This window comes from Schistocerca cancellata, chromosome 2, assembly GCF_023864275.1.
Source record: "Schistocerca cancellata isolate TAMUIC-IGC-003103 chromosome 2, iqSchCanc2.1, whole genome shotgun sequence".
Lineage (NCBI taxonomy): Eukaryota > Metazoa > Arthropoda > Insecta > Orthoptera > Acrididae > Schistocerca > Schistocerca cancellata.
In genome coordinates, this window is record NC_064627.1 from 704,597,306 (window position 1) to 704,625,217 (window position 27,912).

Genomic DNA, 27,912 nt, shown 5'->3' on the forward strand with positions numbered 1-27,912 from the left:
TAGCTTTTCATGCTTTTCTCAATTAATTATATTAAGGTCTTGTAGGAGGATGTGCTGTCAAATGTATCTTACTTTCAAAAAATGTACTTCACCTACTACTGTTGCAAACAACACAAATAATTGTGAGACATTATCTTGTGTAATGTAAAATAACTAGTTCATAAGCTGGCATGTGCTAGATTGGCTTATAAGAAAATTTCCCTTGCCCATGGTGACACACACACAATGCTAGGTTACAGAAAGCTGGTGGACACCTGAAATTGATAGCAGTGACATTTTTGGGGAAAATTTAAGAGTACATAAAAAAGATTGGCTAATGAGAAATGGAGGTGGTGCATTGGTGCAGTAGACAAAAAACTTAAATCCACCAAGATAGAAATTGAAGCTGCTGTGTGGTGGTTTAAGCAAGACTTTGGGTGTGCATCAAATATTAACTGGATCCTTCTGTGATTGACCAGACACATCTCTTTATGTAACAGAAAACTTAAGACAGAACTTCAGTTCACGTGGACATACATTACCCAATTGTACAGTAATCGTCAGTGGCGACTTCAATCGTCCAACAGTTAATTGTGAAAATTACGTTATTTTTATTGATGGTCTTCAAAAGACATCTTGTGAAACATTTCTAAATGCCTTTTCTGAAAACTACCTGGAACAAATAGTTTGGAACCCCACTCATGATGAAAATATATTGGATCTAATGACCTCTTTCAGGACATCAACATCGGTATCAGTGACAAAGATGTGGTTTGAGGAAACAATGATTACCAAAGTACAAACGCCAACTAAACCAAGCAGAACGAAATATATGTTCAATAAACTAGATAAAAAGTCAATAGTCATATCTCAGTGAGGAACTGGAAACTTTCAGCACAGGACAGGAAGATGTACAGGAACTGTGACCTAAGTTTAAAAGAATAATTAACCATGCACTGGATAGATATGTACACAGTAGACCAATCCATAATGGGACGTGAACCTCCATGGCGTACAGTCAATGTAAAGACACTTCTAAAGAAACATAGACGATTGCATAATAGGTGTAAAACAAAGCATAGGATTGTAGATAGAGAGCTGCTGAATGAAACATATTTGGTTGTCAAGCGAATAATGCATGAAGCCTTCCATCCCTACAGAATATTGTCAAACAATCTCTCACAAAACCCAAAGAAATTCTGGTTTTATGTAAAGGCTGTTAGTGACAGAAAAGTTTAGTGTCCAGTCACCTGCAAATGAGACTGGAACTGAAATTGAGGGTAGTAAAGCAGAAACAGAAATGATCAACTCTGCCTTCAAATGGTACTTCACAAAGTAAAAACCCAGGGGTATTGCCTGAATTTAATCTTCATACCACTGAAAAGATGAGTGAAATAAGGGTTAGTGTCAGTATCAGTGGTGTTGAGGAACAGCTGACATCATTAAAATTGAACAAAGCTCTGGGATCCGATGGAATTCCTACCACATTTTATACCCAGTTTGCAACTGACATAGCCCTTCTGTTAACTACAGTCTATCATCGATCCAGAGAACAAAAAATCATGCCCAGTAGTTGGAAGAAAGTACGTCGTCATACTGGTTCACAGAAAGGGTAGTAGAAGTGATCCACAAAACTGCCATCAGTATACTTGACATGGATTTGTTGTAGAATCTTAGAACATATTTTGAGCTGATACATTAGGTATCTTCAACAGAATGACCTCCTCAATGCCAGCCAGTGTGGATTCGGAAAACATCGATCATGTGAAACCAAACTTGCAATTTTCTCACATGACATACTAAAAGCTATGGATCAAGGCAATCAGGTACATACTGTATTTCTTGATTTCCAAAAAGCATTTGACTCAGTAGTACACCTATGCTTATTATCAAAAGGATGATCGTATGAGTTATCAAGCAAAATTTGTGACTGGATTGAGGACTTTTTGGTAGGGAGGATGCAGCATGTTACCTGGATGGAGAGTGATTGTCAAATGTAGAAGTAAATTGGGGTGTGCCACGGGGGAGTGTGTTGGGACCCTTGCTGCTTGTGTTGTATATTAGTGACCTTGCAGACAATATTAATAGTAATCTCAGAGTTTTTGCAGATGATGCAGTTATCTGTGATGAAGTACTGTCTGATAGAAGGTGCATAACTATTCAGTCAGATATTGACAACATTTCACAAGTGTTGCAAAGATTGGCAATTTGCTATCAGTGTTCAGAAATGTAAAATTGTGCACTTCACAAAACAAAAAAAGTGGTAACCGTGTATAATATCAGTGGGTCACTGTTGGAATCAGCCAACTCATACTAGTACCTGATTGTAACACTTTGTAGTGATATGAAATGGAATGATCGCATAGGCTCAGTTATGGTAAAGCAGGTAGAAGACTTTGGTTTATTGATAGAATACTGGGGAAGTGCAGTCAGTCTACAAAGGAGATTGCTCACAAATCAACTCATGCGACCCAGCCTAGAATATTGCTCAAGTGTGAAAGACCCATACCAAATAGGACTGAAAGGGGATATTGAAAGTATACTGACATACGTAGAGGGGCAGCACTAATGGTCACGTCTATGTAATCCGATGCGGTTCTCCTCTTGCTACCTGCGACGGTCGTTCACTGCAGTACGGGAAGCCAGGATCTGTGAGGAGAACCGATCCGGAAATGACCGCGGAGAAGCTCTCGAACGTTGGCACGCCAGGTAAATATAGTCTGCGGCCCCGAGCTTGGCTCCAGTTCACCCCCGGCAGTGGAGGGTGAAGCTTTGACAATGCCAGCCACTCGTGCCGGCGAAACGTCAGAAAAATCATTACCGTATTTACTCGAATCTAAGCTGCACCTGAAAAATGAGATTCGAAATCAAGGAAAAAAAATTTTCCTGAATCTAAGCCGCACCTGAAATTTGAGACTCGAAATTCAAGGGGAGAGTAAAGTTTTAGGCCGCACCTCGAAATCGAAACAAAGTTGGCCCATTGTAATATGAGACACAATTTAGGTCGAATGAATGACGATACAGCTACAGTAGTTTGGTTCGCGTAGTAAGCTTAGCAGTTAAGCTTTACCAGATAGCCATTGCTATGCGTCAGGTGCTCCGTCCGTGTTTACACGGGTACCCTTCCTTTTTCACGTGCTTCGTCTGGTTTGGATTTATTGCTTATTTTTCTTTGATCTGATAAGTGCCGTTCTCTTCGTTATAGGTGTTTACGTCACTCTAAGCTGAAAATGCATTACTGTACTGTGTCATGCACTGTTTGTCGCATTCTGATAATGAGTGTTTACGACCTGTCCCGCTCGCGGCATGGCTTGCTTTTGTGCGCGCTACCACCGCTTACAATTTAAAAAAAAAAAAGAGAGAGGAATCTTCTCATTACCGAAACAATGGCAAGAGACTGCTATTTGTTTTTACTAACACTGCTGCTTTCTTTGACGATGATCAACAAGAACCAAATAATAGAATGCGTATGATAGAAGATTTTCTGAACGAGAGTTTAGCGAAAATTTTTCTCCGTTTGAAAACCTTTGCAGATGCCTCTTTAGTACATAACATTCTGCACAGAAATTAGAGTCATCTTAGATTTAAAAATCTAGTCAATTGCCATGCTTCATTTCTGACTGTATCACTATTAGGCATAAGAATAATATAAATATAAACATGATACGTATATTCTTCCGCGTTTGCTGTTGTCTCACTTTAGTTTCGTAGTTTATTAAGCAGACAGGATTTAAATGAGATAGCAGCAAACACGAAACAATACATAGCAAAATGTTTATATACGTATTATTCTTATGGTGAAGAGAATACTGCATGTGATTCACAATTCATAAAAGTTCCTATTAGCAACCATCTCTTCTCATAGGTAGAAAAAATTCAGAACGTAGAGTTGGCCATATTGACAAACATCCCAAACAGTCTTGCCAGTCGGATTTTCGTAGTACAGTACATTGAAATGTTGCTACATTCGAAGATGAACAATACGGTATTTGTATTTACTTCGTCGGATAATGTATGAAAATGCAGTGGTCGAAACTCGGGACTGAGAAAAAAATCTCGTCTTCCACCGTTTTTTTTTTTTTTTTTTTTTATTTATTTATTTACTGATGCAGAGGTTTTGGCGCCAGTATTTATCTTTGTGCCTGAAAAGCATGCCTGTGAATCGCTACATATCTTCGACAGCAGAAGTTAGTTGTGGCGGCACCTACCAACATTTTTCAGAACTTCCGCTTACTTTGCACTCGATTCTAAGCCGCAGGCGGTTTTTTGGATTACAAAAACCGGAAAAAAAGTGCGGGTTAGATTCGAGTAAATACGGTAGATGAACGTCGGCCAAAGAACGTGAGACAGAAGCCAACAGGCAGTTTGTCAACAAGTGGCCACGAAAGCCTTAACAATTTTGTATGTATGAAAAACTTCTAAATAAAAATTTACAAATACCAGAGAAAAGCTCAATATCAAACAGTGGAATACCGATGCCGTATGTCATTGTCAGAGATGAGGCATTTGGTATGTCTGAATATTTAATGCATCCTTATGGAGGAAGGAATGCACGTTTGGCATTCTGACAAATAAATGGAGAATTTTTCATCGCCCTATTGATGTTTGGGAAGAATTTGCAATTGCCATAATAAAAGCATGCTGTGGTTTACATAATTGTGTGTGAGAAAGAGATGGCTACAAATTTGAAGACACGCTGCACGCCCCTCGAGAACTGGAAATTTCCCCAGGTCCTACAAGAGCAGGGTGCCATTCATCAGCATCAGCATACAGAGATTTATTTGCAGATTATTTTAAAAATGGAATTCCGCTGGACTGGCAAAACAGAATTGCATTGGGAAAATAATTATGTGTGTTAATTGAATTGTGGCTGTGACTATTACTGCTTTCATGTGAATTATTGTGTATTATTGTTAAGTGTACCATGATACCCTCTTCGTGATCATTGTACCTATAACCATTTTTATTATGTAATAAATAATAAATGACTTACCGAATTCATTCTTTTCATTTTCTGTCATATTCTCCTCACACATTATATTTGTGATTTCTTCCCATCTTCTTCTCTTCACATCACGGTCACTACTCCTCACAAGATATGTCCTAGATTGCTCTTCGTCTTTCAATTTTTTGAATAAATCTCTTGGTGTCGAAAGCCATCGGGACTTTTGGCTCGAGGTGCAGACAAATTTTTATATAGTGTTTTCTGTGCTCCAAGTTTTGATTTTTATTGTCCTTCAAAATGTGAAAGTTACTATGTCAAAACCTATTGAAACTGACTCTCCTTCTTTCTGGCAAATGAAAAATCTCACCATTGCACATTTTTGAAGCTATTGTCTCATCAGTTTATTCTGTACTCTAATGGAAAATGAAATGTGAACATCTTTATAAAAATGGGCTGCTCAGACAAGTGCACGGAGACTGAGACAGCCACACACTCTCTTTCAGGACCCGCAGCTCGCAACTGGCTGCACGCAGCCACCTGGCTGTCGTGCAGTCGCCCATGTTCTGTTGCCTGCCGCAGCTACAAAATCCTGGCTGCCTAATGCACAGCCTGCAATCAACTGTCATTGTTTTATTGGCTGCCTAGTTTGTTACGGCCTAACATTTTTTTTTTTTTTTTTATATAGTGTTTTCTGTGCTCCAAGTTTTGATTTTTATTGTCCTTCAAAATGTGAAAGTTACTATGTCAAAACCTATTGAAACTGACTCTCCTTCTTTCTGGCAAATGAAAAATCTCACCATTGCACATTTTTGAAGCTATTGTCTCATCAGTTTATTCTTTACTCTAATGGAAAATGAAATGTGAACATCTTTATAAAGATGGGCTGTAATAACATATTTGCATAGGACAACTGATATGCACACTAAGGATGATGACTGAAAGTGCTGTGCTGTAAATGGAATCATTTGACTTGCTGAAGGGGACCATTGGTAATTGAAGGGGACCATAAGGAAATACGGCAGGACAATGTTAGTTTTGTACAATTCATAAAAAAGATAGTTGTTGCTACAGAGTTCCTAGAGTTAGTAGACATGCCAGAGCATCAAAGAGAACAGCTCATACAGTGACTTGAATTCAGCAAGCTGATGATGTGGGAGAGGATAGTCCATCCCAGCAATTGCTCAACATGTGAGAAGTCAGCTGTTTATCTGTATTTGTTACAGTGGTCTAAGGAAGGTGTATATCATGATCATCATCCTGGTACCGACTGGCATCAGCATACAAACCTAGATGTGGACTGCTGACCTGTTGCTTACATCACATTAACTGCAGTACAAATTAAGACCAGTGCTGCATCTCTGTGGGCTACTAGGACTGCTAGGAGCTAAGTAATGAGCAAGGATGCTGCTTGCTAGACTCCCTCTGACATCTCAGCACTATCCACCCTGCAACTGATGGTGAGTGAAAGATGCACCTGAGGATGCAAAATTGTCCCAGAGGAACAACTTCTACTCGAGTGTAGCAGGCAGCAACATAAAAGACGAATTTTGGGCTTCGTGGCATGGGGGAACTATGGCTTACAGTGACTGTACACCCCCAATATTAGTTGCGATCAGAGACAAGAGTTAAATTTAAGTCAGTATGTTCTATAGTACATGAGATTGGGTCCAAAATGTGGATCATTAATACTGCTTCAGATCATTCGTTATTAAAGAGTAATTTCAGCTGCTGAGAATCTGAACTAGATTAATTATTGGTACACAGTTCTTGAGAGTGAAGAAAATGACAGAGCTGGGATATTTAATTGATAATTAAATTAAATGTGAACTACAATATTAAAAATTGCTGTGCAGTGAACTAGAATGTTTTATAGTCTCATATGGGCTCAGACTTAACTCTCTGCTAGGATACATTGTTGCTACCCATAGTAGCCATTCCAGGAATGATTTCAAAGGAGAAAGGTTAAGTTATACAGAAGGCCAAAATTTAATGTGATGAAGCCCTGTCAATGGCTTATTGCGTATATGGAGGGCCCTATCATCATTAACCATTCCTGTAAAAAATTGGTGCTGTCTATTGTTGTCACTTCTGAGAGACAGTATGAGTAGATGATTGGGCTAGAGGATGGACACAGCAACTGGAATCTGACACTGCCAAAGATATAGCTAAACCCCATACTTCATCCTAAGCATTTGTTTACATTTGTCCCATCCTTGCCAGATGCTTGAAACAGTAATGTAGAAAAGATAAGGAAAAAATCATGTAGTATTGTGCAGTATATTAAGTATGATTTGTATTGCAGGAACCTAAGTCTGACAAAGGAATTCCATGTGAGATCTGTGGCAAAACTTTTAACCACACTAGCTCCTTAATTTATCATAGAGAGGCAGACCACAATAATGGTCGTAGGTTTGTCTGTAATAAATGTGGGAAAGGCTTCAAACATAAGCAGCTCCTACAGCGACATCAGTTAGTCCATTCTGATAACAGGTATGTATTGGTGTCATATTGCTCTCTTAAATTGTTTTCATTAGATCCTGTCTGTCATAATAATGTTGGTTCAGCATTAATGTCGCAATTAAGTGCCTCCTATTCAACACACATATTTACTTAGATAAAAAATTCTTTTTTTTTTTTAGGCCATTTGCATGTAAAACTTGTGGTGCAACATTCAAGGCAAAAGCAAACTTGTTAAATCATATGCCGACACATACAGGAGAGAAAAAGTACTTCTGTGAGCTGTGTGGTCATCAGTTCGCACATAAAACTAGTCTCACGTTACATTATAGATGGCACACAGGTAAGTTTGCTGTTATTTATCATTGCCTTCTGCAATAAGAATATTGTTGGTTTAAGATTTTGGTGTTAATATAACTTTTCATATTGTTTCTGTCAAAGACTCAGCAATTACTGTAGTCATACATATGTTTAATGTTGTTTGACTAGTCTCTTTTCTTGATTGTTTATGTTAATGTGAACCTGCCAGTAGCTACTGTGACAGTACATATCGAGAGGTTAGCATCAGATATTGAGACGTTCATAGAAAATAATTCTAGTAAATCTCTTGCCATTAGAGCTACAACATTTTCTTTATTCTGATGTGGCATATTACTACCATGTGTTTTGTTGCAAATATTCAAATAATACTTCCCTTGGAATGAAAAGTAAGCATTCAGATTAATAACGTATATAATAGTTTCTCATTATATTGCAGAAACACTATCGTACTGTTGCTGTACTATCAATTCTTTAAGATACATCGTGGTGGTGGTGGTGGTGGTGGTGGTGGTGGTAGTGGTAGTGGTAGTAGTAGTAGTAAGGTATCTCCCTCTTTTCAGTTACAAAATTGTTTCTAATGCAGTATTAAGCAGATTGGAAGCATATAGGGGAGTATTTATTGAACAGAAGCACAGAAAAGCAAATCATGTGTAGAACAAATTTAGAAACCTCAACTCAGTAACCCAACACTAGACAGTGCAAAAAAGAAATATGTTGTCACTTTTAGTGACTTTATAAAAGCTTATGATTCTGTCGATAGATTAGCCCTGCTCTCCACTCTTCGGGAATTCAGTGTTGATAGCAAAATTGATAAAGTTACTCAAACAGTTTCTCAAAAACACTAGATCAGAACAATTCAGGGACAGGAGTCGGACAGGTAGATGGACTATCACCTGTGCTTTTTAACTGTGACTCAGAAGAACCATCCTGATAGGGGAAAAGTCCCAAGAAACAAGAATAAATCACCAAGTTAAACTAGGACCAAAAAATCAAGTTGGAATTGTCTTGCTTTTGCAAATGTCTACATCTAAATGTATATTCTGCAAACCACTGAATTGTATGGCAGACAATTCTTCCTATTGTACTGATGAGGATTTCTTCCCATTCAATTCATATATGAAGTGCAGAATATTGACTATGTGTAGTTTAATTAATCTAATCTGATCCTCACAATCCTTATCTGAGCGGTACGAGGGGGGGTTGCAGTATATTTATAAAGTAATCATTTAAATCCCATTCTTCAAACTTTGCAAGATAGTTTTTGTCAGCCATTTCAGTTTCTTCAGCACTTCTGCGGCACTCTCCTATGGGTCAAACACAACTACAATTGAAGTACTGCCCTTTTCTGTATATGTTCAATATCCTCGGTTAATCCTATTTTGTCCATGTCCACACAATTGGGCAATATTCTAGAATGGGTGACATGGGTGATTACTTATAAATCTCCTTTGTAGACTGACTGCACTTCCCCAGTATTCTACCAATAAACTGAAGTCTGCTACCTGCTTTACCCACAACTGAACCTATACGATATATATCAGTGCATTTTGAATCCCTACAAAATGTTGGAACTAGGTATTTATATGAGTTGGCAAATTCTAACTGTGACTCATTGTAATAGTCATAGGATACTACGGTTTCTTGTTCTGTGATTTACATTTCTGAACATTCAAGACATGTTGCCAGTCTTTGCACCACTTTGAAATCTTATTAGGATCTGATTCAATATTTATGCAGCTTCTTTCTGACAATTCTTCAGTATTGATAACTGCGTCATCTGCAAAATGTTTGGAGATGATGCAGTTATCTATGTTATGTTATTATTAATGTTATGTTAATATTAACCCTTTTAGTGCCAGACGTTTTCTCAAAAGATCATGTTAAAAGTGCCATGCGATTTTACAGTAAAATGCAGACCTCTGCCATACTTGCAATAAAATCTTAACTAATGCATAAAGGAATGTAATTTTTTTTTAATTTTTAGGGAATGCTGCTGCCTACAGTAATATGTGCAATACACATTGTCAAAGAACATATTTTCAGAGAAAAAAATTATTTTCATGATGGGGTTTATCGAAAAATATTAAGACTTTGATTTCAGTTTACTCTGAGACCCATCAAATGGTGATATACTCAAAAATTTCAGGTGTATATAGAATCTCTGTAGTTTCCTTAACAAAAACACCATGAAGGAATACAAAATTTTTTTATTTCACTAAGGAAAAAATCAAAAAGAACATAACATTACAAAAAAAAATTGTTTTGCTCTGAACGTGTTCTCAGTTCTTCAGTCATAGATCACTGACAAATGTGAGGTTGCAGTTATGATAACTACTTGCACACATGCTGACCAACACATGAAGGATGCAGTCCTTTCTTGCAACAAACACACACTGTTCGTGAACGCCGCTTCTTATCCTTCGTAGAACAAACACTACAGTAGCGTTCCTTTCCCCCTGGAAGAGTCTTTACACCATATACTGTTGGATCAGGTACATTTATATCTATTGCACTTGTGGTTGCAGTCCTTGCCTGAAACCACTGTTTAGAAAGTTTGCAAATGATTATGCTGTTAAACTTCAGCCGTGTCAGTGGTTTGTCACTGGGGTTTAGGCTTTCCTTATACAAAACATATCCATTCAGCAACATCCTGGCAATTATGCTGAACACTACCTTCTTCCACATCTTGACAGTCCTCCTCTCATCTAAATAGCAGTATGCCATCATATCAGATGAGTCAATGCCACCCATATACTTATTATAATAAAAAATAACATCCGGTTTCTTGACCGACTGTCTATTGCGAATTGTCTTTTCTGATGATGTAGCAGAGGATGGTGTACTCACAAGGAGGACTGGATTTCTCTGTGATTTCTTCTGTCTGAAGCCACAGAGAAGTATAAAAGATTTCTTGAAAAACTTTAGCTGACCTACAGCATAATTTGACAGAAGACCACGTGGCAGGAATTTTCTGTTTCTTCTAATTGTTCCTGTTAGATAAGTGCCAACTGAATACAGCTTTTCTGCTAGAGGAATAGATGTAAAAAAGTTATCACAAAACACATGGTAACCTTTTTGCATGTAGCTCCCAAGAGCTAGTAGTTTCATGACAACTACATATCCCAGGCCATTCTCTTTTATTTCGTTTTTGTCATCATCACTTTTTGCACCACGGTATGCATAAAACCCCAGGCAGTAATTTACGACTGAATCACACAGCATCCAAAATTTGACTCCCCATCTATGATGATGTTTATTGGGAAGGTACTGGATTAGCTGTGAGTGCGCCTTTGTCCCAACAAGACTTTCATTGACACTCAGTTGCTGGTGTGGAGTGTAGTAGCGACGGAAAGCATTGTTGGCAATATCCAACACCACTTGAAACTTGGCTGTTGGATCATATAATGGGTGACCAGAAGGGTGAAGTTTCGAATTGTCTACAAAATGGAAAAACCGCAGCAACAACTAAAACCTGTTGCGTGAAAACATTTGTGAAAACCACGGTGTCAACAGGTTTGCATCAGTTGACCAATAACTAAAAATCGTCGGTTTTTTTATCAGTCCCATATTCAAAATTACTGCTATAAAAGCCCTCATTTCTGCTACAGTTGTTGGTTGCCACTGTTTGATTCTCGAATTTGGGGATAAATGCGTAGACTGAATCACCTGGCGAGCGTATCTGTTAGTCTCTGTCACCATAATCGTAAAAAGCTGCAGTGAGAAGAACAAATTGAAAAAATCAATTGGTGTGGCGTTTGCTGGTATATGTTTAGGGCCTGGTACTTTTGCATACACAAAGCTTGGAGGAGGTGGATTATCTGATGCCTCATCCATTACTTCAACAAAAGTATTTGCACTGCAATTTAGTTGCGTTTGGTCGTCGTCGTCGTCATTTGCTGACGCACAATCGTCACTTGAAGAAGAAAACGACGAGTCCTCTTCTCCACCTGACATCTCATAATCCAATTCACTTTCTGCAAATCCTGCAAATTCATCTTCACTTCCACTACTTATCAAATTATTGTCTAAATCACTTGTACCGAACCGCAACTTCTTACTTGACGACGCCATGCTGCCGCGAAATAGTCGGTAAATAAACACCAACAGAGAAGTTTATTTTACTCGAAATATCGCACTGACAATCGAAAAGAAGATCGATATGCTGTGCCTTCGACCTTCCTTCTGCGTCTTGGCTAGGAAATACTAACAACTTTGCCTTCAAGCGCGGAAAAAATGAATGAGAAGGGCATCACGATCAGATCGTTACTGGCATTTTTCGCCGAAAATCTGGATCACGATCAGATCGTATTTGGCACTAAAAGGGTTAATATTGTCTGCATTGTCATCATTATTTTTATTATTCACATATGGGCCCAATAGGACCATGCGAGGTTCAGTCAGTCAATGTCACTTTTGATGGTTGGCTTTCCTTCGTGTCCAAATTTGTATCACCCTTTCAGAATGAAGTCTCTTTCATCAGACCACAGTGTTCGAGTCGATTTTCTAATTTCTCTCTGACCAACTTTCCAGTCAAATATCTTTTGTCTGAATGTTTTACTATCTGTAACATCCGCCAAGTTATACTGACTACTTTAAGATCTTCCTTAATCGTAGCAATCCATTTAATTGGCTCAGTTTTTGCCTTACTTCTGTTTTTGTAGTATTCTGCTATTTGTTTTGTCACTTGAGGGTGTGTCCATAAAATTGAAGTCTTCATTTTCTTATGTCCCCTATGTGTGTCTTGTGTTTTCTTCTATTTCCTTATTATTTCTCAGCCTATAAGTTTCTCAATCATACCACATGATGATTACTATAGAGTATGAACTACAGGCGTCCCAACACACTTCTCTGGGACACCAAAGTTACCTCTGCATTTGTCAGTGACTCTCCTTCCGAGATAACCTGCTGCATCCTCCCTATCAAAGAAATCCTCAGTCCAGCCACAAATTTCATTTGATACTCCATGTGATTGTACTTTTGACAATAAGCATAGGTGTGGTACTGAGTAAAATGCGTCTTGGAAACCAAGAAATACTGCATCTACGCGACTGCTTTGATCCAGAGCTTTCATTGACATGTGAGAAAAGTGTGAGCTGTGTTTCGCATGATTGACGTCCTCGGAATCCATGCTGGTTGGCATGGAGGTGGTCATCCTGTTAGAAACATCTCATTAGATTTAAACACAGAATATATTCTCAGAATATACAACAAATAAATGCCAAGGATACTGGTTGGAATTTTGTGGATCACTTTTACTACCCTTCTTGTAAACAGGTGTATGTAACCTGTGCTTTCTTCCAACTACTGGGCATGGTTCGTTGTTAAAGAGATCTGCAATAGATTATAGTTAAAGAAGGGCTACCTCAGTTGCAAATTGGGTATAGAGTATGACAGGGATTCCATCAGATCCTGGAGCTTTATTCAGTTTTAACAATTTCTGCTGTCCCTCAACACCACTGACACTGACACTGACACTAACCCTTATTTCACTCATTTTTCAGATGTATGAAGATTAAATTGGGGCATTTCTTCTGGATTTTCCTTTCTAAAGGAACATTTGAAATTGGAGTTAAGCATTTTGGTTTTTGCTTTGCTACCCCAATTTCAGTTCCAGTCTCATTTGCAGGTCTTTACATACAACCAGAATTTCTTTGGGTTTTGCGAAAGATTGTTCGATAATATTCTGCTACGGTAGTCATTAAAGGCTTCTGCATTGCTCTTTTGAAACCGACATGTTTCATACAGCACCTCTCTATCTAAAGTACTATGCTTTGTTTTACATGTGTTATGCAAGTGTCTCTGTTTCTTTAGAGTGACTGTACAGTATGGAGAGCCAGTCCCTTTATGAACTGTTCTACTGGGTACACAGCTGCCCAGTGCATGGTCAACTATTCTTTTAAACTTACTTGTTTTAGTTTTCCTCTGTACTTTGGTTATCACTGTTGCCACAACCGCAATCACAGTCACTACAGTAAGGCTGAAACACGATGATCCATGGCTCCGCCTACTGGGCCGGGAAACTGCCGTGGTCATAGAAACAGGAAGCAACCATGTTGCCAAATAGTTTTTTGCCGGACAGTATAGCTAATGGTCACAATGGTTAGCGGAGGACGGCAGGTCTTGCATTCTCAAGTGAGAGAATTTGTCGTTCGTGTACGGAATTACTTTGAAAATGACAGGCATAATGAAGGACCTATTCTCCCTGTGTCAAATGTAGTGCAACGAACAGCTGATGCACTTGGCATTGGAAGTGCTGCAGTGAAACACGTGACTAAGGAAAAACATATAGGCCATGATAGTGGTGAGAAAGTCTTTAAGCTTAGCACGTCAGGTAAACACAGAAAGGGTACAAACCAAGTGACAGCTATTGACAATTTTAATCAGTGTGCTATTCGGGGCCATATTTACAATTATTACTGTGAAGGTGAATTTCCAGCCAGGAAAAAATTTACTGCTTCTCTTCTTGAAGCAGGGCTGTTTTCCGGTGGTAACATGTCGCTTTCTTCAATTCTGAACTCTTCAGGCTTCAGGTATAAAACATACAGCAATCATAAATGTGTAATGGAGAGGACTGATATAGTAATTCAGTGATGCATTTTTCTCAGAGAAATGTGCACTATTGACTTTGCAAAGTCATATTTACGGATGAGACTTGGATTAATCCAAACTACAGTGTTCCACACATTTGGACTGACGTCACAAGTTCTTCAGTTCTAAGACAACCAACCGAGAAAGGTGGCAGATTAACTGTTTGACACACTATAACAAGTGCAGGATTCATAAACGGTGCTTTGTGGGCTTTCACTTTGAAGAAGTCTGGAGATTTCCACGAAGAAATAAATGCTGCGAGTTACAGCTCTTGGTTTCAGGATAAACTTATTCTGAATATTCCTCCCAAGTCTATTTTAATGATAGATAATGCCCCTTATCATTCTACTTAGGTGAACAAAGCACCAACTATGTAAAATGGAAAAGACGATTTGTTAAGTTGGTTGCAGCAACATAATGGTCCTTGCAGTGCTGAAATGAAAAAGGCAGAGCTGCTTCAGCTTGTTAAGCTTAACAAGTCACAAACTCTTGTATACATGGTTGACAAAATCGCTGTAGCTGCTAATCACAAAGTTATTCGTTTGTCACCATACCATTGAACATACAATGTGGTTGAGCTTATTTGGGCTCAAGTGAAAGGAAATGTAGCAAGAAATAACACGCATCTACCTTTCTCACAAAGCAAGGTGTTAAAATTGCTTCACTAAGCTTTAAATGAAGTTACACCAGATATGTGGTGATCTGTGATTCTACAGACAAAAAGTCATTGAAGACTCTTGGGAGAGAGAGAGAAGGATTTATGGAGACCCATAAGGAAAACATCATCATTAATCTTGGTGAAGCAGATGATTATAAGAGTGCCAGCAGCAGCTCTGAGGATAAGATTTCTGTTGATCGTGAAATTTTCAGTGCCTGCTCTGACTAAGAGTGTCTTGGCGTGTCTCCTTTATTGGATTAACGTACTATGTGGTGAGTTCACAGTTCAGTTATTCTTATTTAACATTCTCATGCAGAAACGTGAACTGCCTTCATAAGTAAATAAAAATTTCAGAAAATTTATTTTGGCATATATATTTGTTACATTTCTTCTAGGGTAATAATTTAATAAATGAGACAACTTTGTAATATTCTTTAATGCTTAACCACTGCTGTTTGAAAATGAGCATCTATAAAATATGTAGTACAAGAACAATCAGTGACAATTTTAGCAAAGGGTAATTAATATGTTGCCATAACTATTTACTCTCTGGTATTGCTTTATTTAACCATTAGTTTCTTAAGACATGTACACTTATGTTTCTGAAATTGTTTATAAGGTTTATTATGTCTATCAGAAATGCAGTCTTTTTAACAACTTAGGTCGAACTGCTGAACAGAACCGTGAAATGACACAACTATCAGTAATTAAAGGTGGAAATTTCAAGAATAAATAATAACTCAGGAATCTGGAGTTCTGTCATGGGAGTGTCTCACTTTATAGATAAATATCCGTCAGTAATAATGCTTCTTGCACAAATATGAAACACACAAAATAAATTCAAAAAGTGTATATCTTGTTTTGCGATCTGTCCTGCCGTATGTGTCCATGGAATCAAATTCCATGCCATTAAAATAAAATGAAGTAAATTATTGAGTATGAACTTGGTGATTGCTGTTATGTTCAGGTGCACAAGCACAGCTACTCTGGTGCATATTTCAACAAAGCTGAGTGGACCATATCAACTGTTGTCGCTGTTGTCTGGCGGAACTGGCAAAAGTGCACAGCACAGCCGAATGCGCGCATGCGTAGAGCAGCATTCACATTCGACTTACTCCAATGGTCTGCTGCTGCAGCCGGCACTCAATGCAGATTAGTGCGAGCACCAGGGATAATCGTATTTCAGCTCGATTTAAATACCAGTAACCATGAGGACACAAGGGCGATGCACTTGAGGACAATATTATGGAAATGGAAGAGGATGTAGATGAAGATGAAATGGGAGATACAATACTGCGTGACGAGTTTGACAGAGCACTGAAAGACCTGAGTCGAAACAAGGCCCCCGGAAGTAGACAGCATTCCATTAGAACTACTGACGGCCTTGGGAGAGCCAGTCCTGACAAAACTCTACCATCTGGTGAGCAAGATGTATGAGACAGGCGAAATACCCTCAGACTTCAACAAGAATATGATAATTCCCATCCCAAGGAAAGCAGGTGTTGACAGGTGTGAAAATTACCAAACTATGAGTTTAATAAGTCACAGCTGCAAAATACTAATGCGAATTCTTTACAGACGAATGGAAAAACTGGAAGAAGCCGACCTCGGTGAAGATCAGTTTGGATTCTGCAGAAATGTTGGAACTCGTGAGGCAATACTGCCCCTACGACTTATCTTAGAAGCTAGTAAAAAAGGCAAACCTACGTTTCTAGCATTTGTAGACTTAGAGAAAGCTTTTGACAATGTTGACTGGAATACTCTCTTTCAAATTCTGAAGGTGGAAGGGGTAAAATACAGGGAGCGAAAGGCTATTTACAATTTGTACAGAAACCAGATGGCAGTTACAAGAGTCGAGGGACATGAAAGGGAAGCAGTGGTTGGGAAGGGATTGAGACAGGGTTGTAGTCTCTCCCCGATGTTATTCAATCAGTGTATTGAGCAAGCAGTGAAGGAAACAAAAGAAAAATTCGGAGTAGGTATTAAAATCCATGGAGAAGAAATAAAAACTTTGAGGTTCGCCGATGACATTGTAATTCTGTCAGAGACAGCAAAGGACTTGGAAGAGCAGTTGAACGGAATGGATAGTGTCTTGAAAGGAGGGTATAAGATGAACATCAACAAAAGCAAAACGAGGATAATGGAATGTAGTCGAATTATGTCGGGTGATGCTAAGGGAATTAGATTAGGAAATGAGACACTCAAAGTAGTAAAGGAGTTTTGCTATTTGGGGAGCAAAATAACTGATGACAGTCAAAGTAGAGAGGATATAAAATGTAGGCTGGCAATGGCAAGGAAAGCGTTTCTGAAGAAGAGAAATTTGTTAACATAGAGTATAGATTTAATTGTCGGGAAGTCGTTTCTGAAAGTATTTGTATGGAGTGTAGCCATGTATGGAAGTGAAACATGGACGATAAATGGTTTGGACAAGAAGAGAATGGAAGCTTTCGAAATGTGGTGCTACAGAAGAATGCTGAAGATTAGATGGGTAGATCACATAACTAATGAGGAAGTATTGAATAGGATTGGGGAGAAGAGAAGTTTGTGGCACATCTTGACTAGAAGAAGGGATTGGTTGGTAGGACATGTTCTGAGGTATCAAGGGATCACCAATTTAGTATTGGAGGGCAGCATGGAGGGTAAAAATTGTAGAGGAAGACCAAGAGATGAATACACTAAGCAGATTCAGAAGGATGTAGGTTGCGGTAGGTACTGGGAGATGAAGAAGCTTGCACAGGATAGAGTAGCATGGAGAGCTGCATCAAACCAGTCTCAGGACTGAAGACCACAACAACCACCATGAGGACATAGTCAAAGAGGTCAGGTGTATTTGTTGCAATTAGATCTAGTATATTTCCATCATGAGTAGGGTTCCAAACTACCTGTTGAAGGTAGTTTTCAGAGAAGGTGTTTAGTAATCTTTCACAGGATGTCTTCTCACACCCGCCACTTACAAAACTGTAATTTTCCCTATTGATTGTTGGATGATTAAAGTTTCCACTGATGATTGCTGTATGATTGGGGACTTAAACATACAAGCGAAGTCAGGTTTTCTCTTCAGTTTTTGGTTACATCAGGAAATGAGTCTGGTGGGCAAAAGGAGGATCCAATTACCATTTTATGCCCACCCCTGATACTGAGTCTTGCCCAAAAATTTCCACATTGAGTTTTAATTTCAGCCTCAGTGTATTTGAGTTTCATGTCTACAGTGACATATACACTACCTCCATTTTCTCCATTTCCTGATGATATATGCCAAAGACATAAATTTGCCCAATATTCAGATAAATCTTCTCAGAAAAATGCTGAAAAAACAGACCCAAAAATATCTACATCCAAAATTAAGTATGGTATATGATCAACATCTTCAACACTCCAAAATCATAAAGAACAAGACTTTGGAAGGATCAACAATAGTAGTACAGATCTGAAAGAATAACTGAAATACAGAATATCCCCAAGACAACTAAACATATATAGTGAAATATTACTGTAAGAAATTGTATGACCATAGTAAAAAAACAGAGAAAATAAAATACCTAAACATAGTGTGTAAACAAATAATGTAGTTGTGAGTTTGCAATGAGGAGTAGAGCAATTGGCAGAAGAAAGGCACCAGAGAAGATTATGCAAAGACTAACTGCATACACAGATATTACCATTGCACTGAGACGGGGTACCTTGAGACAGCATTTCTGGACTTGCATGAAACCTGGATTTGTCAATGTTGTGATACTGTCCCCTCTTAATTATGTCCAAGCTTGATAAACAGTGTTCAGTTAACTGTGAACAACACAAAATTCAAAGAAGATTCCAGAAGAGGGGACAAAACATTGCTTGTGTAGAAGAAAGATGACATGGCCTAATATGTGGGATCATTTTCAAAATCTTGGTGGAAGGAACTTGTGACCCAGGAAGTGTCTGTATTTGTATAAATAGCAACATCACCTTTAGTAACAGTGCAAGAAAGACGGCTCTAGAAAATGGTAGTTACATATTAGCATTGTGTGGATTCAGGGAAATTCATTCCACTCTTGGTAACTAATAACCTGATACTATCATGAATGTGCACGGAAGAGGATTCCTCATGCAAACAACATCCTGTAAGTGTATCCCCCTTTCTTCTTTCCCTCTATCCTGTCTCTAACTACTAAAATCATTTGAAGTTACTTGATGGCAACTTGCTTGAAATGATCAGGAATGTAAAATTTTGCTCTTTACGAAACTAAAAAATGTAGTATCCTGTGACTGTAATACCAGTGAGTCACTGTTGGAATTGGCCAACTCATACAAATGCCTGATGTAACACTTTGTAAGGATATGAAATGGAATGATCACATAGGTTAAGTCATGGATAAAGCAGGTGGTAGATTTCGGTTTACTGGTAGTATACTTGGAAAGTGCATTCAGCCTACAAAGGAGTGTGCTTACAAATCACTCGTGTGACCAAGTCTAGAATATTTGCTCAAGTGTATGGGACATGTACCAGATAGGACTAATGGGGGATATTGAACATATACAGAGGAGAACAGCACGAATGGTCATATGTTTGTGTAATTCATGAGAAAGTGTCACAGAAGTACTGAAGGAACTGAACTGGCAGACTCTTGAAGACAGACGTAAATCATCCTGAGGAGGTCTATTAACAAAGTTTCAAGAACCGGTTTTAAGTGATTACTCAAGGGATACACGCCAAGTCGTCGTCCGTCCCCCCCCCCCCCCCCCCCCCTTATCGCTCACATAGGGATCATGAGGATAAGATTAGAATAATTACTGCATTCACACAGAGCCATTCAATAACTCTCTCTTCACACACTTGATACATGACTGGAACAGGAAGAAAGCCTAATAACTGACAGAATGGGATGTACCTTCTGCTGCGCACCTGACAGTGGTTTCCAGAATATACACTAAGTGATCAAAAGTATTCAGACACCCTCAAAAACATAAGTTTTTCATATTAGGTGCATTGTGCTGCCACCTACTGCCAGGTACTCCATATCAGCGACCTCAGTAGTCATTAGACATTGTGAGAGAGCAGAATGGGGCACTCCGTGGAACTCATGGACTTCGAACGTGGTCTGGTGATTGGGTGTCACTTCTGTCATTCATCTGTATGCGAGATTTCCACACTCCTAAACATCCCTAGGTCCACTGTTTCTGATGTGATAGTGAAGTGGAAACTGAAGGGACATATACAGCACAAAAGTGTACAGGCTGACCTCGTCTGTTGATTGATAGAGACCGCAGACAGTTGAAGAGGGTCATAATGTGCAATAGGCAGACATCTGTCCAGACCATCACATGAGAATTCCAAATTGCATCAGAATCCACTGCAAGTACTATGGCAATTAGGTGGGAGGTGAGAAAACTTGGATTTCATGGTCGAGTGGCTGCTCATAAACCACACATCACACCAGTAAATGCCAAACGATACCGTGCTTGGTGTAAGGAGTGTAAACATTGGACGATTGAACAAGGGAAAAACGTTGTGTGAAGTGACTAATCATGGTACACAATATCCAATATCCAATGGCAGGGTGTGGGTATGGTGAATGCCTGGTGAATGTCATTTGCCAGTGTGTGTTGTGCCATCAGTAAAATTCGGTGGCGGTGGTGTTATGGTTTGGTCGTGTTTTTCATGGAGAAGGCTTGCACTTGTTTTGCGTGACACTATCACAGCACAGGCCTACATTGATGTTTTAAGCACTTTCTTGTTTCCCACTGTTGAAGAGCAATTTGGGGATGGCACTTGCATCTTTCAACACACTTTAGCACCTTTTCATAATGCATGGCCTGTGTCGGAGTGGTTACGTGACAATAACATCCCTGTAATGGACTGGCCTACACAGAGTCCTGGCCTGAATCCTGTAGAACACCTTTGGGATGTTTTGGAACACTGACTTCGTGCCAGGCGTCACTGATTGACATCGATACCTCTTCTCAGTGCAGCACTCTGTGAAGAATGGGCTGTCAAGCACCTTATTGAATGTATGCCTGCGAGAGTGAAAGTGCCATCAAGGCTAAGGGTGGCCAACACCATATTGAATTCCAGAATTAACGATGTAGGGCGCCACGAACTTGTAAGTCATTTTCAGCCAGATGTCCAGATACATTTGATCACATGGATAATAGCACAACAGATAGACAGAAACCAACATTCTTCTCTGCTTTGATGGAAATGCTCCCCAACACTGTAGCTTGAAATTTGAATACGTAGGAAAATATTTAAGAGAATCATGCACCATTGCCATATGGCAACACGAGGCGTTATTGGGTTAAGGTTAAAACATGAGCTAAATCAGCTGTAAATTCCAGATAGAATCTGATTGGTATTCCATCAGAGCATGGGGATTTGTTCAGTTTTAAAAATGTCAGCAGTTTATAAGTGCTGATGATACTAATGTGTGTATCACTCATCTTTGCAATTGTGGAGGCATTAAAATGCGGTAGCACACCTGGATTTTCCTTCGTAAAGGAACAGTCAAAAGTACATTTCTGCCTTTGGATGTCATCCATGATTGGCTGGACATAACTTGATGCCACAGACAGCTTTTCATATGACTAGAATTTCTTTGTATTTTGTTAGAGATCCTTAGATAAGATTCTGCTACACTATTTCTTGAAAGCTTCAGGCATTGCCCTTTTGACAGCAAAGTACATTACCTATTTATACTCTTAAGCTCTGTTTCACACCTGTTGTGCAGTTGCCACTATTTCTTCACTAGTTTCTTTGCAGAGACTGGATACTAAGAAGAGATCCTCCCATCATGAACTATTCCACTAGGTACAGATCTGTAAAGTACTGCACAAATATTATTTGCAACACAGTCCCATTATCTGCCCCTGCCCAGAGCTGAGAGTGTTAACAAAAGAGAGACATTAATTTCCATGGAAACACCAATGAGAAATAAGTAACTGAAAAATCATGTTTAAGTTTCTGGATGATGATGATGATGATGATGATGATGATGATGATGTGATTACTTATGTTTATTATATTTCATTTTATTTGAGTAATTTCAAAGAATGAGAAGCAAATGATAACAGTCAGTCATAAGATTCCTTCATAGAATATACGTATTATTAGTGCAAAAATGTTCAACAATTACTAATTTTTGTAAAGAAATGAATAACTGCAGAATGTAACAGTGTACTTTTCAAACACTTTAGGTCAAAAGCCTTATCAGTGCCATGTATGCAATAAAAGTTTCTCACAAAATGGAAATTTACAAGAACATTTGAGAATACATACAGGAGAAAAACCTTTCTGTTGTGACTTTTGTGGCCGAAAATTCACAACGTCGTCACAGGTAGGTAATAATTTTGTAGTGCATGCATAACATACAAGGAAAACATATAATAGAGGAAAACATTCCACATGGGAAAAATACATCTAAAAACAAAGATGATGTAACTTACCAAACGAAAGCGTTGGTATGTAGATAGACACACAAAATTCAAGCTTTCGCAACCAACGGATGCTTCATCAGGAAAGAGGGAAAGACGAAAGGATGTGGGTTTTAAGGGAGAGTGTAAGGAGTCATTCCAATCCCGGGAGCGGACAGGTGCGCGCGCGCGCGCGCGCGCGCGCGCGCACACACACACACACACACACACACACACACACACACACACACACACACGTCCATCTGCACATATACAGTCACGAGCAGACATTTTGCTTGTCTGCTTGTGGCTGTATATGTGCAGATGGATATGTGTGTGTATGCGAGTGTATACCTGTCCTTTTTTCCCCCCTAAGGTAAGTCTTTCTGCTCCCGGGATTGGAATGACTCCTTATCTTCTCCCTTAAAACCCACACCCTTTCGTCTTTCCCTCTCCTTCCCTCTTTCCTGATGAAGCAACCGTTGGTTGCGAAAGCTTGAATTTTGTGTGTGTGTGTTTGTGTTTATTTGTGTGTCTAGCTACATACCAACACTTTCGTTTGGTAGGTTACATCATCTTTGTTTTACAATGATGAACCAAAATATTATGACTACCAGCTTAAAAATGTTGCATTGTTGGAATGCAATACATTGATTCAACAAGGCCTTTGGCACCTAATGTCTACACCCAGATCACGCAAGTCACATAAATTACGGGCTGGTGCTTTGTGGGCGTGGAGTTGACACCAGATAGCATCCCAGGTGCATTCCTCCAAGTTCAGATCAGCCTAATTTGGTGACGAAGGCATCAATATGAGTTCACTGTCATGTTTCTCAAATCACTATTAGCACTCTTCTGGCATTGTAATGTGGACAGTTGTCCTGCTACAAGATGTGATCACCGCAGGGGAAGGAATGCAGGTGCTTCACAGTAATGTTCATATAGTCCACAGCTCTGATGGTGCCTTAGACTAATACTATAGGTCCCATGAAAACCCAGATGAATGTCCCCCATATAGTGATATTGCCCCACCAGCCTGTGTCTAAAATGTGGTGCATGTTTCAAGCAGCCATTCACCCAGTTTCGATGTATCAGGTCATCGCAATCAGCCTAGTGCAACAAGGAACATAATTAGTCTCATCAGGTGCCTTGTTTCATGCACAATCTAATCTCAGATGATCCCATGCCCACTGCAGTCTTAATTGGTGATGCCATTTGGTCATCATGGGAAAATTAGGAGGTTGTCTGCTGTGGAGCCCTATATTTAACAGTTTGCAGTCAATGGTGTGCTCCGAAACACCAATGGCTGCCCCGGCTTTGTAATCTGTCGTGAGATCTGCCTCAGATTGTCATTTATCCCACTTTACAAAGTGGGCAAGCCTCCAACCTCCACATTCTTTAATGAGGTGTAGACATCTAACATCTTGTCGCCTTTTAAAGGTTTCACCATCATTAATGTTTCCCCATAGGTCCTCACAACATTAGCGCATGAGCAGCCAATCAGCTTTGCTCTTTCTGAACACTCGTCCCTAGACACTAATCCATAACAATCTTCAATTTGTAAAAGTCACTTATGTCAGTGGATTTCTCTATTTGTGTGACATACTTCATCACTAGGACGATTTCACATTTGTCTGTGCTCTGCTTGTATACTATCCTTCTAGTGCTACAGTCTACAGTGTCACCAGTGAGCTTCCCAGCTCCAATTGGGCAGTGGTCGTAATGTTTTGGCTCAACAGTGTACTGTATATTGTACTGTAATCCTTAAAACAAAGACATTTTGCTTTGTGACAAGATTTTTTTTACAAAATTTTAATCACGTTTCCTGTCTGAATGCAGAAATATATTCAGAGAAATTGGAGAACTGCCAAAATTGCACTGAAGTTTGTTTTTATTTAAATGGTGTACTCCAGCGCAACTTGATGATTTGGAATTTCATTGAACCGTAGTAAGTTGCTGCCTTTTGCCATCCAGCATGCTTTAAGTGAACAAAAATATATTATTTACTCCCACCTACTCAGGGAGAAATGACCAGTATAAAAGGATAAGAGAAGATTGAGCTTGCACAGAAAGATTTAGGTGTGTGTTTTTCCCAGATGCTATTACAGATTGGAACAGTGGAGCAGTAGTAGTCTAGAAGTGGTTCCGTGAACACTCAGCCAAGCTCTTTAAGTGAGAATTGCAGAGTAGTGATGTAAATGTAGAGTTTAGCATAAGATAAATGATGATCTCACTCACAGACAATGAAAAAGTTTGATGAAGAAAGTAAGAATTCTTCGTAAGGTGTTAGTTCAGCCATTTGAATTGGAATGCATTTGAGTAATAGTCAGTGAGAGCATGCGTCACATTGGTGGCTGTTGCTACTATCACATAGTAGAATAGTCAGAGAAAAGTGCAATTTCATTTTAAGATATTTTGTAGGAATAGAGATTTACAAACATAATACACTTGTATTTTCCTTTTGATATGATTTTAATGTATCAAAATTGAAATGTGTGGGTAAAGTGATATTAAAGGCAGAAAGTGGTGATAATAAATGTACCGTTTAGCAACATTGTTTTTGTTGAAAACTACATTTACTGAGTTTCTGTAGTTATTGCAGGCTCATGTGCTTGAAAATAAAGAGAGAAACCATTGTCCCATCTACTACAGACATAGTTTCCGGAAATCACTAATTAGAGTGATTACAAAATACCATAACTGAGAGTTGAAAAATATGCTGTTTATATTCTCATATTTTGGATGAATCCTTAAAATGCTACAAAATTGTTCATTAAATCAAGATTTAAAAAATCTACATGTTTTATTTTATAACTTGAATTCCATGTGTACACTGTTGAAACCAGAAAGTGAGCATGCACATTGTCTCTGTTGTCCATTGAATCCTCCCCTAAATGAAATAGAAACTAGTTGTCTTTTTGTGATCTGTCATCCTCTTTTGTTTCAAGCCCCTGAAGTATTCCTAGGTATTGTCATTTGGAGAATCTGTAGATTGTAGGATACGATGAATAGGCTCGATGGTCAGACTGGTACATAATGTGGCATTTTTAAGGATATCATTGCAAATGTACTTTAAAATTTGATTTTTACTCACATTCCGTACTTTATGAGAGGCAAATCACTGTGTTTCACTCTGGGTTGTTTGTTCACTTTATCTGCACAGTGTTTCAATGATTATTAGTTGTCTTTTGCAAGTGCTGTGAATGAGATAGACTGAGAGATGTTGATGCACTGTTAAAATTTGTTTGTTGCACAGGCTCCCAATTTCATTAGTTTGACACACACACACACACACACACACACACACACACACACACACACACACACACACACAGAAGTTTCAGTAAAGTATTTGATGTAGCATTTACTACACAATTTATTAACTTGCCACTGTTAGATTGACACAGCAGTCATAAAAAACACAAAACAGACATAACATGGAATGGGTCTGTAGTCACAAGCTTATAAAATGTGCACATAAAGAAAGGAGTGCTACCTGACAATGCTTTAATCTGCTTGGGGTCCAGACAACAAGCACATGTAAGGTCATCACTTTCAGCACATGAAGGTAACAACTATGGCACTTGCTTAATTATTCTACAGAACAGTGGGACTGATGAACAAGATTTTTCTCTCTTAGAAGTGCTTCAATGTTATTCCGATATGGAACAAGGGGAGGCCAACCTCCTGGGACATGCCAGTTTGGAGTAACTGTACCATACTAGTAGGAAGCTGCTTGAAAGTAGTTTCCTGGGTCATTACATAATAGAAAATGAAGATCAAAGATCACTATGCAGTATCTTTTGGACCAGCTCACCTCATTAGGACATTAAAAAAATAATGAAGTTGTACATCTCAGGTCCATGGCGTAATAGTTTCCAAGAACACATTTGATGATCTTGCTTTTACTGAAATCAGCTTTTGTGCACAAATTTCATCACCTCACACCAAGTGGTATAAATCTTATGACTAGATATTCATACGTGGTTACTGTAGTTAAATAGAGCAAGTATGTATGGTATATAGATGGATAGTTCCAAAATTTTGCAATAAGTTTTTTGAATGCATGCATATGGAAGTTGACAGTGATCTGAATGCATGCCTTAAGACTCTTGGCCACTGTCTCTTTCATATCAGCTTTTTCTTTTTTTTTTCTTTTTTTTTTAATATATATATATATATATATATATATATATAAGCTGCTCATAAGCTTATTTGGCATAAAGGAGATCTCTCACCAAATTGCATATGTTTTGAGTTATTGACAGGCACACACGAAAGAAAATGAAAACTTTCATAAGAGGTCTTTTCATGACCTAGAGTACAAAATGCACGCGCGCGCATACACACACACACACACACACACACACACACACACACACACACACACACACTCAAAATTTTATTTGTGTGAGATATTGTGATTTGGATAGTTGCATAACTGGGCTAACAGGGGATAGCGCTGGCTCATGAAAAAAGTGCGTCAGGAGCTGTGTATTCTGTTGCGAGCTGTGACCATATGGAGCTGATGCCCCCACTGAATCTTAATTCAGTCGTATGGAGGGGATTTGTGCACGTTAAGCAATTTTTGTTTAGCTACCATGTTGGGATCAAAATAATTTACAAATAAGGTGAAGAAAGGATTTATGCTCCACATGCTGAAATACTCTCAAAATTTTGAAAACTTCTCTAGCTAGAAAAAGCTTAATGATGTTAACCTCAAGATAGCATTAAAAAAATGTATTGCCCTATTTATGAGAACTCATTTGTTTAGATTTTTATTTGTATGCACAAGTTTTAGTCCTGTCTCTGCAACTATGTACTTTCATTGATTAATCTGTTTCTTTTTGTCTTCCAGTTTAAACTCCATGTAAAAAGACATACAGGTGAAAGACCATGGAAATGTGAGTACTGCAATAAATCCTTTCTTCATAAAGACACATGGAAGTGTCATACCAGAAGGCATAGAGGTGAGAGACCATTTCAGTGTCATTACTGTGCTAGAGGCTTCACGGAACAGTGGGCACTGAAGAAACATTTACGTCTCCACACAGGTAAATGAGAACGTAATGTCCAACATTCTAATTCCATTACTATTTTGCAGGGAATTGCTGAATCATTTCATTTAAAACATATTTACCATTTTGTTCTGCTCCTGCAGGTGAGAAACCATATACGTGCAATATTTGTGGGAAAGCTTTTGCTGACTGCTCAAATCTCACAAAACATAAAAAGGTAAGCTTGAAAACAAGGTTAATATGTTAGTAACTTTTGAGTATTTTGAAGTATTTCTTTTAAAATTGTGCAGTGTACTTACAGGTACATAGGGATCCTAAAGCAGACAATGCTTCCAGTAGCTCTGCTTCAGTTGACCGAACAGTTTGGAATATAATACGTAATCACTTGACAAAGGAAGATGGACAGGAAGGTGGCAGTGAAGTAACAACCACAGAAGCACAAGGGAACAGCGTTGAGCAAATCATATATGTTACGTACCAGGATCCTGATGATCCAAATGAAGCAAGAACACTTCATTTTGTAGAAAATGTTGAGGCTCCTCCAGAACAGGTCAGTA

General features: G+C 38.7%; 1 protein-coding gene across 1 annotated transcript in view; it reads left to right on the forward strand.

The window, feature by feature from the left end:
• Positions 1-27,912, forward strand: part of LOC126162493 (zinc finger protein 599-like) — a 64,740-nt gene that overhangs the window by 16,670 nt on the left and 20,158 nt on the right. Inside the window, exons 10-15 of the mRNA XM_049919037.1 lie at positions 7,227-7,414; positions 7,564-7,724; positions 22,122-22,261; positions 27,196-27,391; positions 27,499-27,572; positions 27,657-27,905. Coding sequence (XP_049774994.1) covers positions 7,227-7,414; positions 7,564-7,724; positions 22,122-22,261; positions 27,196-27,391; positions 27,499-27,572; positions 27,657-27,905 — 1,008 coding nt within the window. The remainder of the gene's footprint in view (positions 1-7,226; positions 7,415-7,563; positions 7,725-22,121; positions 22,262-27,195; positions 27,392-27,498; positions 27,573-27,656; positions 27,906-27,912) is intronic.